This window comes from Lagenorhynchus albirostris, chromosome 7, assembly GCF_949774975.1.
Source record: "Lagenorhynchus albirostris chromosome 7, mLagAlb1.1, whole genome shotgun sequence".
Taxonomy (NCBI): Eukaryota; Metazoa; Chordata; class Mammalia; order Artiodactyla; family Delphinidae; genus Lagenorhynchus; species Lagenorhynchus albirostris.
In genome coordinates this window covers 68,609,706-68,627,502 of record NC_083101.1, presented here as the reverse complement: position 1 = coordinate 68,627,502, position 17,797 = coordinate 68,609,706, and the positions used below count along the sequence as shown (strand labels likewise).

At 39.1% G+C, this 17,797-nt stretch overlaps 1 protein-coding gene across 2 annotated transcripts in view; it reads left to right on the top strand.

Moving 5' to 3' along the window:
• Window positions 1-17,797, top strand: part of SLC24A2 (solute carrier family 24 member 2) — a 240,407-nt gene that overhangs the window by 127,969 nt on the left and 94,641 nt on the right. For both annotated transcript variants that reach the window (XM_060155123.1, XM_060155122.1), the window contains exon 2: window positions 16,326-16,364. In XM_060155123.1, coding sequence (XP_060011106.1) covers window positions 16,326-16,364 — 39 coding nt within the window. The remainder of the gene's footprint in view (window positions 1-16,325; window positions 16,365-17,797) is intronic.

The following is a 17,797-nucleotide window of genomic DNA, read 5'->3' as shown; positions in this document are numbered from 1 at the left end:
GAGCTAATCAATGAATTTGTTAAAGTAGCAGGATACCAAATTAATGCACAGAAATCTCTTGCATTCCTATACACTAATGATGAAAAATCTGAAAGAGAAATTAAGGAAACACTCCCAGTTACCATTGCAACAGAAAGAATAAAATACCTGGGAATAAACCTACCTAAGGAGACAAAAGACCTGTATGCAGAAAACTATAAGACACTGATGAAAGAAATTAAAGATGATACAAACAGGTGGAGAGATATACCATGTTCTTGGATTGGAAGAATCAGCATTGTGAAAATGACTATACTACCCAAAGCAATCTACAGATTCAATGCAATCCCTATCAAACTACCAATGGCATTTTTCACAGAACTAGAACAAAAAATTTCACAATTTGTATGGAAACACAAAAGATCCCGAATAGCCAAAGCAATCTTGAGAAAGAAAAACGGAGCTGGAGAAAATCAGGCTCCCTGGCTTAGACTATACTACAAAGCTACAGTAATCAAGACAGTATGGTAGTGGCACAAAAACAGAAATATAGATCAATGGAACAGGATAGAAATCCCAGAGATAAACCCACGCACATATGGTCACCTTATTTTTGATAAAGGAGGCAAGAATCTACAATGGAGAAAAGACAGCCTCTTTGATAAGTGGTGCTGGGAAAACTGGACAGCTACATGTAAAAGAATGAAATTAGAACACTCCCTAACACCATACACAAAAATAAACTCAAAATGGAATAAAGACCTAAATGTAAGTCCAGACACTGTAAAATTCTTAGAGGAAAACATAGGCAGAATACTCTATGACATAAATCACAGCAAGATCCTTTTTGACCCACCTCCTAGAGAAATGGAAATAAAAACAAAAATAAACAAATGGGACCTAGTGAAACAAAAGCTTTTGCACAGAAAAGGAAACCATAAAGAAAACGAAAAGAGAACCCTCAGGAAGGGAGAAAATATTTGCAAATGAAGCAATTGACAAAGGATTAATCTCCAAAATATGCATGCAGCTCATGCAGCTCAATATCAAAAAGACAAACAACCAAATCCAAAAATGGGCAGAAGACCTAAACAGACATTTCTTGAAAGAAGATATACAGATTGCCAACAAACACGTGAAAGGATGCTCAACATCACTAATCATTAGAGAAATGCAAATCAGAACTACAATGAGGTATCACCTCCCACTGGTCAGAATGGCCATCATCAAAAAATTCACAAACAATAAATTCTGGAAAGGGTGTGGAAAAAAGGGAACTGTCTTGCACCATTGGTGGGAATGTAAATTAATACAGCCGCTATGGAGAACAGTATGGAGGTTCTTTAAAAGACTAAAAATAGTACTACCATATGACCCAGCAATCCCAGTACTGGGCATATACCCAGAGAAAACCATAATTCAAAAAGAGTCACGTACCACAATGTTCATTGCAGCACTATTTACAATAGCCAGGACATGGAAGCAACCTAAGTGTCTATCGACAGATGAACGGATAAAGAAGATGTGCCACATATATACAATGGAATATTACTAGCCATAAAAAGAAACGAAATTGAGTTATTTGTAGTGAGGTGGATGGACCTAGAGTCTGTCATACAGAATGAAGTCAGAAAGAGAACAACAAATACCATATGCTAACACATATATATGGAATCTAAAAAAAAAGTGGTTCTGAAGAACCTAGGGGCGGGACAGGAATAAAGTCGCAGGACAGGAATAAAGGGGCAGGACAGGAATGAGAACACGGGGAGGGAGAAGGGTAAGCTGGGACGAAGTGAGAGTGGCATGGACTTATATATACTACCAAATCTAAAATAGCTAGCTAGTGGGAAGCAGCTGCATAGCACAGGGAGATCAGCTTGGTGCTTTGTGACCACCCAGAGGGGTGGGATAGGGAGGGTGGGAGGGAGACACAAGAGGGAGGGAATATGGGGATATATGTATACGTGTAGCTGATTCACTTTGTTATACAGCAGAAACTAACACACCATCATAAAGCAATTATACTCCAATAAAGATGTTTTAAAAAAAAGAAAGCAAAGAAATTTTTAAAAAGTAAATAAATAAATTTTTAAAAATTAAATAAAATAGATAACTAATAAGGACCTACTGTATAGCACAGGGAACTCTAGTCAATACTCTGTAATGACCTATATGGGAAAAGAATCTAAAAAAGAGTGGATATATGTATATGTAGAACTGATTCACTTTGCTGTACAGCAGAAACTAACACAACATTGTAAATCAACTATACTCCAATAAAAAAAATTTTTTAATATTAAATGGGATAATGCATCTAAATCAATTCATTCAAAAGCTAAGTGCTATTGATTTGTCTCTCACCTGCATTTTTCAATAGACGCCAACACAAAACAAAGCAGAGTAAGCGAACGACCCCACAGAACCAGGGGATTTCACTTGTTTATTTTTCTTTATCATTTGTGTGTTCCACGTCTATCCTCCCACACTAAATATTTGTGATGGGAAATGGCATTCAAAGACACGGGGTCTGACGCCGGCCTCTGCTCACTGGGTAACTAGTTGTCCTTTTCCCACCCAGTTGCTTCATTGGTTTGAGCTGCACTTCCTTCCAGCTACCAAACGGTTTAAAGGAGATACTCATAGTTCTGCTAATGCCATGAGATAGCCATGTGAGAACACCTAGCACAGTACCAGTGCTTCTTTATGCCCCTGTTTTATTCCCCTTGGCATTTATTCTCATTTCCAAAATGGCCTGGCAGGTAAAAGAGAAGACTCTTTTCCTTTCTCTCACTTGTTTACTTTGGGTTTTTCGGCATCCTTCTGTGTTTCTCCGAGGTGAGCATAATCACAGTAGTAAGCCGCCCTAAAGGCTGCCAAAGCCTGCAGACGGGGGACATCTGCAACAAACACAGTTGCGTGAGATGCGTGCCTGGTCCATGGAGCTGCCCTTTGGCACTCCGCCCAGTCTCTGCCCACTGAATAGAACTGGATCATCTGCAGTGACATTCAGATCTTTTTCCTGAAGAGTCTGAACTAATTGAGAACTTGTCGATGTGTGTAACATGCTTTGTGCTGCCTTCTGCTCTAGCTCCCCTCTGCCAGAACACACTTCAGTGGCATCGAGCTGTCATTGCATAGACTAGATGGGTCCTTCTGGAATTCCTTCTTTCTGTCATTTAGCAATTGATCATTTGTGCCCTTTGTAATAATGTCATCCAGCTTCCAAAGGGTGTTTTGAAAGCATTAGATCAGCGATTCTTAACCTTTTTAGGGTCATAGACACTTACGAAAATCTGCGAGAAGCTGTGGATACTCTTCCTCCTGCCCCTGAAAATTCATATGTACACCAAATGTTACACATCATTTCAGAGATTTCACAACTCCCCTCTTAAATCCAGACTATGGACCCCAAATTCCAGCACTAAGTAGTATTTGTATTTATAAATATTTGTATGGACAGTATTGTCCACCAATAAGCTAATAGCAAACATAGTCAGGAAATGAATATTTGTGTCTAGAGCGATTTTTTTAATGAACCAAATGATTTTTCTTGATCTGCTCTCATGGGTTGGTGGGATAAGTAAGGAAAGGAGGAGGTCTTCACAAGTAAAACAGATACTTTGTTTTACATACACTTAATAACTAGCCTTGAGGACAAAATTATAAATATAAAAATAATTGACCATGTTTTAAAAAAAAACACCATTAGGAGGTGTTAGCCAGTTAAGGCAACATGCCACTTATTACATACAGACAAAATGCACACGCATTCAGTATAATGATTATGCAGGAGAATGACCATGTCCTTGGAAGATAACATGTGAAATGTTTAGCATGACATCTGCCACTTACTTTAAAATGATTCAGAAAAAAATTATCAATATATACATATATTGATAAAGCAAATATAGAAAATGCTAACAATTACTGAATCTAAGTGGTAGGAGTATGGTGATTCATTGTACTACTCTTCAGGCTTTTCCTGTGTTCAAAATTTTTCCTTATAGAACCTTAGAGGATAAACACACATTATTTTTTTTTTTTTAATGGTTTAAAAAAGTTTTCTTTTATTCTTAGAGGAACAGAAATATGCAGTCTAGGACCGGTGTGGCACTTCCACTCTAAGAGTCCCCAGGGACCCAGGTTTCTTGCAACCTTTCTGTTCCTTTTTTTAAAAAAATAAATTTATTTATTTATTTTTGGTTGCATTGGGTGTTCATTGCTGTGCGTGGGTTTTCTCTAGTTGTGGAGAGAGGGGGCTACTCTTCGTTGCGGTGTCGGGCTTCTCATTGCGGTGGCTTCTCTTGTTGCAGAGCATGGGCTCTAGGCCCACGGGCTTCAGTAGTTGCGGTGCGTGGGCTTAGTTGCTTTGCAGCATGTGGGATCTTCCCAGACCAGGGCTCGAACCTGTGTCCCCTGTGTTGGCAGGTAGATTCTTTTTTTTTTTTATTTATTTTTATTTTTATTTTTTATTTTTTTACATCTTTATTGGGGTATAATTGCTTTACAATGGTGTGTTAGTTTCTGCTTTATAACAAAGTGAATCAGTCATACATAAACATATGTTCCCATATGTCTTCCCTGTTGCGTCTCCCTCCCTCCCACCCTCCCCATCCCACCCCTCCAGGCTGTCACAAAGCAAAACACACATTATTTTAAGAGAAATGTCAACACAAGCACAATCTTTCACTTTTGGACAGGATTTTCTTCAATCAGTGAGCATCATTTTCCCACAGGAACATAATTTCACTATATTAGAATCCTGTTGTAAGATGTCCAGCATTCCTATAGCTGAGTAAATAATATACTTTCAGTGATGATATTATACAACATTATATGATTATTATCGTCATTTAAGATGCTCTCTGGGCAGTAAGCTTGTGCCCTGGGACCTGCTGCAAAATGAAGTATCTAGAATTATCTAGAAGTTCTCAATGTCTAAAGCCAAGGCTTCAGAGTCAACAGCAATTAGAAAGAAAGTTTTTTCTATAGGATATTCCTCATGTCGTTTTCCCCTAATTCTGCAACAGATTTTTAATTCCAACACTGAAAATAGTGCTGAGTATTTGGCCAAGAAGATGGTACTGACTGTAATATCGGCACTTCCTGGCTCCATTTGACAGTAATGCAGTTAGGATTCCCAGAGCATATCTTTTTCCATTTCTGTTATTGTGAGGCTACATCTGTTCTCAATGGTACACAATTTCCATTGTGCTATTGACAGGTAGCAGATAAGATATGCCCTCAGAGACCACAGCCACTATGTGGGACCAGAAATTTTATTTTAAGGCCTGAACTTCCAACATTGTCAGTCCTTTAATACTTCATCAGCAAAAATAGAGCACTGTCCTTACCTAATGGCAGATCTCAATTTCATCTCTGTTTTTCTGGTTTGAACTTTGTCTTTATGCTATTGAAAGGATGCATGACATTGGAAATAATAGTTTATTTTTTAAATCATGTATTTTTTGTTCAAAGCAAGGCTAATGAATAAAACTCTAGATTTTCTTAAATAGCTCTAGGGAGGTTAGATGGCTTCCATTTTCTGAATAAATTTCCTTCTGCAGGAAGGTGAATTCAGAGTGTGTTTCATGTTTACTTGAGGAATGCAGAGAGAGTGATGCCTTGGACCCAGGGAAGTATAGCCATTAAGAGCACGTAGTTTCAAGTTAGACTTCCTGCATTTCAACCCCAGTGCCTTCACTTACTACCTGTATGACTGTGAGCAGGTCAGGTAACTTCACTAGACCTTCCACTCCTGATCTTTAAAATGGGTATAATAGCAATTGGACATCCATAGGCAAAAAATGGATCACAACCAAAACTCATATTTTATTCAAAAATTAACTCAAAGACCACTACTCAATACTCTGTAATGGCCTATATGGGAAAAGCAGCTAAAAAATAGTGGATATATGTATATGTATAACTGATTCACTTTGCCATTCACCTAAAATTAACATAACATTGTAAACCAAGTATACTCCAATAAAAAAAATATATCGGGGCTTAAATGTGAAACATAAAACTAAAAACTTCTAGAAAAAAATAGAAATAAAATCTTCTGGACCAAGGACTAGGCAAAGAATTTTTAGATGTGCTACCAAACCCAGTGTGTCAAAAGAAAAATTGATAAATTGGACCTCATCAAAATTAAAAACTTTTGCTCTGTGAAAGACAATGTTAAGAAGATGAAAGGACTAATTACAGGTGTGGAGATAATATTTGCAAACCACATATCTGGCAAAGGACTTGTATCTAGAATATATAAAGAACTCTTGAAACATAATATTTTTTAAAAATCCAGTTAGAGGGACTTCCCTGATGGCACAGTGGTTAGGAATCTGCCTGTCAGTACAAGAGACACAGGTTCAAGCCCTGGTCTGGGAAGATCCCACATGCTTCAGAGCAGCTACGCCCATGCACCACAACTACTGAGCCTGCACTCTAGAGCCCATGAGCCACAACTACTGAGCCCGTGTGCCACAACTACTGAAGTCCGCGTCCACAGAGCCCATGCTTCACAACAAAAGAAGCCACTGCAATGAGAAGCCTGCACACTGCAACGAAGAGTAACCCCCGCTCGCCGCAACTAGAGAAAGCCTGCGTGCAGCAACGAAGACCCAACGCAGCCAAAAATAAAATATAAATAAATTTATTTTAAAAATCCAATTAGAAAATGGGCAAACGATAGGCACAAACATTTCACTGATGGGGATATACAAACAGCAAATAAGTGCATGAAAAAATGTTCAACATCATAGGCATTAGAGAAATGCACATTAAAACCACAATGAGATATAACTATACCTATTAGGATGGCTAAAATAAAAATTAGCGGCAATACCAAATGCTGGCAAAAATGCAGAAAAACCTGGATCACTCATACATTGCTGGTGGGAATATAAAATAGCACAGCCACTCTGGAAAATAATTTCGTTGTTCCTTTTAAAACTATAAATGGTTTTCTAACCCAGAAATTGTATTCTTACGCATATATCCTACAGAAATGAAACTTATCCTTATGCAGAAACTTGTACATGCATGCTCGAAGCGTCTTTATTCACCATAGCCCCCAACTGGAAACTATCCAGATGTCCCTCAATGGATGTATGTGGTTGATCCATATCGTAGAATACTACTCAACAATAAAAGGAACAAACTGTTGATATCTGCTACAACTTGGATGACCCTCTAGGAAATTATACTGAGTAGAAAAAGCCAGTCTCAAAAGGATACATACTGCATGATTCCACTTACATAACAATCATGAAATTATTATAGAGGTAGATAACAGATTAGTGAGTACCAGGTGATACAGATGAGGAGAGGGGTGGATGTAGATATAAAGGGGTAGCAGAAAGGAATCTTATGGTAACGGTACAGTTAAGTGTCTTGATTACAGTGATGGTTACCTGAAGCTATACGTGTGATTAAATTGCATAGAGCAACACAAATGCCATACACACCATACACAATCACAAGTAAGTGCGCATAAAAGTGGCACAGTTCGAGTGAACTCAATAGATTGTACATGCCAACTTCCTGGTTTTGATATTGTACTATAGTTGTGCAAAATGCTGTCTTTAGGGGAGGCTGGGTAAAGTGCACACAGCACCTCCCTATACTTTTTTTTTTTACAACTACCTGTGATTCTATAATTATTTCAAAATAAAAAGATTTTCTTTCAATGCTTCCTAATAGAACCTTCCACCTAGAATTATGACAAGGATTAAATGAGCATTTAGCACTGTCTCTAGTGTAGTTAGTACTCAGTAAAAGTCAGCAGGGATTTTATATATTAATGGCCACGTTTGCTACTTAATTGGAAGCCTACGTCTTAGAAGAGAGATTTAAACTAGAATATAAATTCCACGAGAGCAAGGATTTGGTCTGTTTTGTTCACTAGACTATTCCCACACCTAGAACAGTGTGATGCATATAAGGTACTCATTAAATACGTGTTGAAGAATGAACGAAAGAGTGGTTTTGAAGATACCATGAAGGAAGATATTTGGCAAGTAGAGCACAAGGGAATAACTTGGTAATATCCAAGGTAGGACATAGATAAAATAGCTAAAATGGCAATTTGCCTGGACTGCCTATGACAGCAAAGGGTAGGAAAGATAAGTGATCTGTGTAGATAAATTTGAAGCTTCATGTGATTCTTGTTACTGTAGATTGCATCAGCCTTAGGGGGAAAGTGGAATGGTAACTGTCTTCGTGTCAGGCCCCAGTGGTGGGATTCGTAGTCTTTATTGTGTACCGTACTTTTCTAGGGTGCCCAGGTATGTAATGGTCAGTGTCCAATGGAACTGTTCCTTACTCCCATGCTCTCCACTTCACTACATGGTGGTCCTGTTCCATTCAGTGCTTCCACCACACTCACCTCTGCCACTAATATTGCAGGTCCCATTCAACCACCAAAAAGAAGACTGGCTCTCTGAGTTTAAAGGACCCATGCAATAGTGTTTGGGCACAGGGTCTAGGGACTAAGCCAGAGAATCAGTACCACTCTGTATTAGTCCAAAGAGTTTCTGCTGACCGTGACCTAAGCCCAGCACTGGGTCTAGGTCCCTCAACTCTTTTCTGTCTCAGAGTGAGTTTCTTGCCTATTTCAGCATCCTCCTTCCTTGCAAAGCACGAATCCCACAACTTTCTAGCTGTCAATCAAGAGATCCGTGTTTGCTGAGCATCCGCAGGATGCTGGCATACAGGTAGGCAAAATACAAAGGTGTGTAATGTGTAAGACACCCATGTTCAAGAAGCTTACGGTTCCAACCAAGCAAGCAAAATGGCAAACAAGCAATGGGGAATAACTGTGAAATAACGATTCTAACTACAGTCAGAGTTCAAAGAAGGGAGCTTTTATATTATGACATTTCTACAAGTATGAGGAAAGAGTAGCCTGGTCAGTGCACACATCTCAGATACATGGGAGGAGAATGGTTCAAGAAGCAGTGGGTCATTAGCAGTGTCAGATGCTTAGAGGAAAGTGACACGGTTCGGTGTTGGACTAGAAAGAAGCCACGTGCCTCCAACCTCATTGTATATGAGTGTGTGGGCTTGATTTCACTTATTTATTATTAAATGTGTATTTGTTGAGCATCTAGCACTACTGTGCTGTGGAATAATATGAAATGAAAAAAGCACTGTCTCTGCCCTCAGAAGGACGCTCAGTAGTGGGAAAGAGAGAGATGAAACAAATAATACAAAAGAATGAACTAGGGAGAAAATGGAGGGACACACAGAGCCTGAGTAGAATATGAAAGTAGCCAAGCTGTGTTCGAAATGAACCCACGACATGGGTGATGTTAGTTTCCTCCTGGCCTCTCTTAGGAACAGGAGAGCAGATCATGGAAGGGGACCAATTCTCAATATAACTGCATTTTCAGTGGAAAATGTTATATATTTGTTATTTGTGCCCTCTGTTGTTTTCCCAAAGTTTAATTACACTTTTATTTTTTTCTACTGAAGTATAGTTGATTTACAATGTTGTATTAATTTCTGCTGTACAGCAAAGTGATTCAGTTATACACATGTATACAACATTCTTTTTCATATTCTTTTCTCACCTACTGCTGAGCCATAAACTCCTTAATACAGGTCACTTTGATGTATGGATAAACTAGTTTGAAGTGTTACTTGAACCTACGCCATTGTGAAGGTTGTAAAAGTGCCTCTGTTACCTTCAAGACATTCAGAAGAAAATTTATGACAATTGTAGACAAGTCTAAATAATAATGCTGGAAGAGGCAAAAGATCAAAAAATAACCTCTGTACTTTCTGTATTCCCAGGCACCAACTTTGCGCCAAATGAACACAAAATCTGTCGTTCTGTATAACAGCAATCACCTGGCAACGATTTTCTGGCTTCCATTGGAAGTCAGAGCTCATAAATAGTTCTTAATATAAAATAGTAAACTATTTTTACTGTATTTGCAGTTCTAGTGACTCCTTCCCACAGGCCACTGCAAGGAAAATTCCAGTTTCTTGTTTCCCCAATACTTAGGCTCTGGAGCCCAGCTGTCTGAGCTCCTATTCCAGCTCTGCCTCTTACTGGCTACATGGACATGGACAAATTGTCCAACATCCATTAGCCTCGGGGTCCTCATGTATTAGAGGGGGCAGGACTGGTTATAATACCTGTTATTGTGAGGATACAATGAGATATTATACATGAAGCTCTTGCCACGCACTGAGCTTTCAATAAATATTATCCATTATTACTGGAATCTGCTTTACTTGTGGCAAATTATTCTGTGGTATGACCAGCGCCAGCATTTGTCGGACTTTTAAGTTCACATCATCTTAGACACTCTTCCTTGGAAATCAGGTAATCCAGACTTAACATGTGAGAGCACTGGGGTACTTTACCAATCAAAGGAAATTTGTGTGACTAATGCCAGAACACCACTAACAGATTGTGTTTGATTGGCATATCAAAATGGCTCATTAGCAATTGTGAGAACTGCTCAAATGACACAACAAAGTATATTGGCAACATCTGGATTCCTAAGGGGGAGGCGAGAGATGGCAGTGGTGATCGGGTTGTTAATTCCTAAATTAAGCGAATTAACAAAGGTGCTCAGTATCCTGAGTACAGAAACAGCCTGAGGCACTTCCTGCTTCTCTCTTTCCATTTACAGAATGGGGATTAATGTCTTTTATGTACCTACTTAATAAGAAGGATTCAGTAGGGGCTCTTAGGGGTAGATTTAAATAACCATCATTACTATTAATTCAGCCTCTGGAGCAAGCATCAGAGGAGCTTTGGTTAGGGACGCAGGACCGCACAGTCCCCATTCTGCCTGAGTGGCCTCACTCTCTCCTGCCACCTGGTTGCAGTTTTAGTAGCCACGTCAGGGACCCTAGGAGGCACAAGGTGAATCCTGCTCTCAGGGGTCTTACGGCTTCCACTATTTGGGAGGCTGGCTAGGGCAGTTGTGGTACACACCCAGTACAGCTTACCAATTTAGTGAGAAGCATTTAAACTCCTTTTTTGTTTTTATTTTACTCTTTGCAGCTTTATTGAGATGTAATTGACCTATAATATATATAACATCCGTAAGTGTAGGGGGTCCTACCTTCTCTGAATCTTCCAGCCTCCAGAGCTTCCTGATCAAAACCAGGCCCACTAAAGTATATGAGATGCGAAACGCTAGCCTCGCCTTGCCAATCCTGTATCCTTCAGACAATGCTGATTCATGGGACAGGGACGGAGTCAGGAGCCAAGCCAAGGAAATATAATCTGTTGTGACATCTCCTCTCCCCTGGGCTGCCAACCTTGGGCATGCTCAATTAACCGTACTCTAGTGTCCTACACAAATCACCTCTCACCATCCTAATCAATGGAATTTTCCTGCTTCCCTTAGAAACCACCCTGTTCTCTATGCCGGTTCACAACGCTGAACCTACTTTTGGCATATAGTTTGTCTTTATTCTCCCCTGTGGCTCTTATTATTAATAGTACTCATAGTAGAGCTAATACATAGCATTTACCATGTACCAAACATGGTCTAAGCACTTTACATGTATAAACTCATTTAAGCCTCTCAACAACCCTCTGAAGTAGTTACTATTATTATCCCCATTTGACAGATGAGGAAACTAAAGCATAAAGAGATTAAGTAACTTATCCAAAGTCACATGGCTAATAAGTGACAAAAATAAGGAAATGAACTTGCACAGTCTGGGCCTGAATTCCATATTCTTAATAACTGTATGACATCACTTCTCATCCTACGTTATTTCTTCCCTCATACAACTATTTAAAAGGTAAAATGTTGTTCCTAGCTGTCTCTAAGCAATTTCACTTCCATTTCATTTCTTTGAAGGGTATCTATTCTTCTGAAGTTTCTTTCTACTATCCCAAGTATTTTAAGATCATGGGAGTTATTCAGATAAATCATCAAAATGCTTTGCTTCCAAAGTTTCTATTACCGTGCTTTTTACTTAATTTCTGTCCTTTCTCTCCATCCCACTGTGTTTCTTTAAACCAGAGTTGCAAGTGGGTATTCTTGCAGCCTGGGCTGCCACCTTCAGCGCTTCATTGATCTTTGGGATTCTTACTTTCCTAAAGGACGGTGACAGTGGCGTAATTACCTGGCAACCAGTAGTAAAAGTAATTTGAATTTAAATCTCTTAGTATTTCTTTCTTTAGGAATTTATTTAATCCTGTTCCCCTTAATATTTTAGGGAGTATGTTAGGGGCACAATAAAGGGAGGCAAAGGGACATGATTTTGCATCTGATTAAGAAGTGGTTGGGTTGGATTTCAGATTTGAAGTTTTTGCACCTTTTATCCAGTCTTCCCACAGGCTTTGAGGTTTATTCATCTTTAACCAGAAGGGAGATTTTAAATGTTTTGCTTATTGAATGTAAATGTATTGAAAGCACAAGGAGGCATCATTTAATACTTCCTTGTTAATTTTTTAAATGAAAATCAATCATTCAAATCATCCCTCACCCAACCTTTCTAAATTCTAAGACATTAAAGTTAATATCAATTAAATAATGGATTAATATTTCTAATTGCCAGCATATATGTTTTGTATCCCATTTATGACAAAACAATTATACTTTTAAGTCTGTTCTTGTAGACTTTATAGTGCTTCTGGGTCCTTTGCACACTGAATTTAGGTGCATTTCACAGGACTTAGTGAAAGGTTATGGTGGTGGAAGTTTATGGTTGTTACTTGACTGTTGTGAAAAATTGCTTGTCTTTCTATATCTGTTGCCAAAGCCATTGGCCAGAAAATCCACCCTTTATTTTACACACTTGTCTTTTGGCACATGAAATCTTCCCAGTAACCCACTTGATAATGTAATCTGCAGGTAGGTGATTACCAACCAGAGTAAACCGGAGGCTGTGTGTTCATGATGTAGCCATAAACTGTGCAGTATTTGCCTCATGTTTATGTGTGTGAGGTAGCCCTGGGGGCCTGTATGCAGGGTAAGCTCTGTACAAAGTCACATCAAAACTATACTTCGTAGTCAGGGGAATCATTTCTAACCAGTGGCTTTTAAGGGCCAAAGGAAGAGAGGTGGTTTAAGGATTTGTGAATGCTTGATAGCATTAAAAATACTTTGTAAATGAGATGTGTGTTTTATTATCCGGGATGGAGGAATGTGGCACTTTCAAAACACCTATCCAACGGGTAGCAAAATTCCCACATAGAATTGGGTTTCCACCAGGAAGAACAACAGATATTAATGGCATCATCTCAGTTGCTCAATTATTTGCAGTAATTAGTGAGAGGGTCAGTTTAAATTAAAGTATTGAATTACAGGATACTTCATGTTAAGTAAAAGAGGTATTCTTCAAGAATTGCTGTGGAATACTATGGATGTGGCTTAACAGATCTTTCCTATAACTGGCACAGCCTTTGTGAACGGACCACCAGGAATTGGGCTTTGAAATTGGTACAGCCCAAGTGTATGACATTTCGGTGTGTTTAAAATTAAGGAAATTAAAAAAGCAGAATGCGTAATAAATATGCCGAGATTAATCCTCAAAGTCACATCAGTCCTCTTTTGAAGTTGTCTTTTCTGTGACATCCAGTGGGTTAGCATAGACTTGCCAGATGTTCAATGGCCCTGAAAAGAAAATCACCACACAGAGGCCAAAACCCAGATACTTAGTTAAATAATCCAGTTCTTAGAAACACTACGAGCTGTGCATATCTGGATCATTTCTCTGGTCCTTCACTAGTCACTTCCAGTGTAATGAAAGCCCCTTTAAAATTGAATTCCTAACATAATCAGAGGCACATTTCCAGGACTGTGAGTCTGCTTCAAGATGCGATTAGAGGGGGGCTAAGTCAGGTGAGCATCAGGAGTCATCAGTAGAGGTGGGCAAAGCCCTGAAAATGAGCAATTATCATCATATGTCACATTTCTCATCTCTTTTGCAACAGGGCTACATAAAAGGAAAGTGCAGGGGTGTTTTAATGGCCTCAGCTGCCATTTGTGTGTGTGCCTAAATTTACATGTTGTAACCTGATGTATATTCATGTCTGCAAATTACACTTGAAAGTAAACTAATGATGCCAACCTCTGCTGACGTTAAGCAGTGGGAAATTTTGTAAAGGATTTAGACCTTTCTCTGCACTGAGTTTTATCTTTGTAGAATCTATGTACAACACACTTTCTCTACGTTTATTGTGTCTTATGAGCCTCGTTGCTTATGAGAGAAAAAGCAAGTCAATGGAATAGAAATTTTTTTCTTCCTTTCAGACCAAAGGACAGGTTGGGATTTTTTTTTCTTCCTCAAATATTTTTTAAATCTATCTTTTAAATCCAAACTCTCTGCTGGTGATATTTTTGTTCTTAGAAAGACCACACTTTTCTTTCCTCAGTTTCATCCCGTTCCTTCATGTTCTGTGATATTGCTGTGGTATCAATCCCAGCTCGTAATTATTTGCCTCCCGTTTAGCCACAAGGTGTAAATTTGCTACCTGAAAAGGCGTGCTCTGACAGTTAATCTCCATGTGTGTCCAAAGGCTGATCTGGCCGCAATGGATAATTTGCCTGGGGGATTGTTCTGTAGAATGGGGGGCCATTTGTTGAGCTGTCTAATGTGGGAGACGAGAAAATGAAAGGACTGCCAGAGAGAAACGGGATCATACGGTGGCTTTCAGAGCAAAAAGGAAATCAAAGGACAATTTCAGGTCCAGTCTAGTTCCCCAAGCATGTTTCTGGAACTAGGGAAGCAGGGATATTTTCTTGTTAGTGTTTTTAGAGAAGTCATCGAGAGAGAGTCCCAAATTAGGAGGTTCTGGCAAATTTAGTCATGCCTGCGGGCTCTACTCAGAAATTATCTCCAACCTAAGCTCTTCCGTTTGTGCCTGAGCCTTACAAGTTCTTCAAGGGTCTGCAAAAGTGTTTGGGACCAAAAGAAAAAATATATGTTGACATTGACTCTAAGATCCAAAAATTATCTACAAGATTATGAAATGTTTAATTGAATGTTGACAAAATAAGTACTATCAACTTCATTAAGTATTAAATTTAGCCTTCTTAAAAATTACATGAAACCAAATCACAGATTCAGTTTTCTCACTTTCCAAGATTTCTAGCATGCCAATCATGAATTAAGTGAATTGCATACAGCCAATAATTTGAAATGCAAAATTTTAAGAATCCTTTCCATGTTTGTTTTTTTTTTACACAAAAATGTATATCGTAGGTGGGATGTGAGGGCATCTTCACGTTCTTTCTGTGATATGTGTGGTAGGACTAAAAAAAGAGAGCCCAGGGCCCATGAAGATTTTAAAACAGCTCTGCCCTCATCTTCTCTTCTCTGAGTGTGTGATTAGTCCTGAAGACACAGGTTAGCAAAGACGCTAATTGGAGAACCAGTGTCTTCTTGCTGTATGCACCCGTAGTTGAGGTGAAGTGACAGAGGCGGTGGTCTGATCATGAGGAAGTTCCCAAGGCACCTGCATACCCTTGGAAAGATCACAGGACAGTGCCTGGTTCTGTTGAAGAGGGAGTGTTCGTATTAAGTGGGGGAAGCAAAGCCGTCCAGTTTGGGACATGTTAGAAGAGCACCAGTGTCCCATGTCTGAGTTGTGTTCTCTCCCAACAGATGACTGGCTCTCACGTGCCCTTGTGTTTTAGTCAACTTTTCTCAGTGTGACAGATATTTCCTTTTTTAGAATGGAAAATGTGAAGTGGTGGGGCAGGAAAGAAGGTGGATTATCTGGATTCCATGTATGATGACCTTAGTCTTTCCTCCAAAGACTTAACGTCTTCAGGCTCTTATTTTATTCATCACACTTGGGACGGTGAATGTCAGTTCCCTCCGAAAGATAAGGAATATGACAGGTCCTTGTAATCCCAGCCCCAAATGACAACCACTAATAAGAATAACCACTAATGATTCTTGCAGAACTTTTTTCTTTACATATACTGCAGTATTATTAATTTATTTTCTTTTATAAAATGAGGTAATAAATAAGGCTTTTAAATTTTTTTCACTTGACGATGTATCTTAGATATTTTTCCTTGTCAACACATGTGTACTTAGCTCATTCATTGTAGTGGCCACATGACATTCCACTGGATGGCTGGACCACAATTGATTTAACTGCCCTCTGTTACAGGACATTTAAGTTGGCCATTCGGCTTTGATCTTTCAAGCGAAAGTACCATATGCCTAAATAAACCATGATATATTAGCTAGAAATAGACACTCTTGACCCCCTGCGTTGGCATAGTCCTTCCCAGGAGCAGAAAGAACCAAATCTTTCCCTATACTGATGCTTGTGATTAAATGTAAAACCTATATGTGTTTAGTTATTTCTGTGTCTTCTGTTTCTGCCTTTTCCTCTTATGCAGTCATCTGCAGCCAGGGACAAGGATGAACAGGCTCTACCGGTAGGAAGCAGTGGCCTGGCCTGTACCTGTTCATGTGCCTGTGGAGGGTGTGAGGGCAGGGGTGGGCAGAAGGGGCTCTTGTGCTCAACATCCTCTCCCTTGGAATTCTTAAAGGGTTTAATCTGCTGGTGTGTGTATGCTCTGTCCTATAATTAGTGTCAACTGAATTCTTACATTCAATGACAGATTATTTCTGGGACTGGGTTTCAAAAAGTTTGAGTTCTCTCTTTCACTTGGCATGGAAAAGTTGAAAGAGTGAGATATTTCCAAATTACGTTCCAAGGGATGTTGAGCAGATATTTGGGGACAGCGAGGGATCTAATGCTTGGTATCTGTTTGTGTACCTGCATGCACCTATTTTTTTGGTTGGAAGTTTCTTTTGGTTCCATGAAAAGAAATGCTGCATGAGATCTTTATATTCAATATATACATAATGCCCCGAAGACTGCTTTAAGTTCTGTAGACAGAATCCTAGGCTAATGAAGATTTCCACAAGAGAGTTCTTTCAGTTTCCCAAAATAAGGACCATAGTAACAGTGATTATGACAAATTATTAACAACAAACACATTTTCCAGTTCCTGTCCAATTAACATGTCACATTTTGTATTGTGCAGCTTGGCAAGGAAATGACCATCAGTTTTTGTGTTCAACCATCAAACAGTGATTACATTTCAACTCTATTCAAATCTTTTAACCTTGCCCCTAAAATTTTTTGAGCCTTAATCTTCTGAATCAAATAACACAATGCATTAAAAAATGTTCCAGATTTTTGAGGCTGAAAGGACTAATAATGAAGATATATATGACCCCATTCTTCCTCCTGTGATGCTCAGAGCAGAGACTTCTGACATGCATTGAGAGCACATAGGATATGCCTGATCCAGTACTGGGCTATGGGTGCAAACCCAGTCTCTTCCTTTGTGAATCATGATCTGGTTCACCAGTGAGACGCCAGTAATCCCCTCTGATTCTTCTCCAAACCCTGTAGAGTTGGAAATATTATTTCTAATAGAATATCAATTATAATAAAATCACACTAAAAAATTCAGATTTCTCCATGTATCTCACACTGACATTTTACCCATACTTCAAGCTTACTCTGGGTTTCATGTTTGTCTCCAAACATGTGGCTCAGTTTTAATAAGTATTCTGTAAAACAAGGGACGCATGAGCAATAGTTTGGAAACACTGTCCAAGTTAATCAAGTTAACCAGACTTCTTTAGTGTTAGACTTAGTGGTCTAATGTGTATCTTAAAACTCTAAAGGTGAGTTGGTCTAGGATGTAGCAATGTCCAAATATATTTGGTCATGGAGTCTCTTGTGGGACTTTTCTTGGGAAACCCCCTTGTGGATCTGGAGTGTGATGGAATATTTTGCAAAACCCTGTAATGTAAAGAACTCTTTGGAGCCAGGAAGGTTGTCTGTGGATTC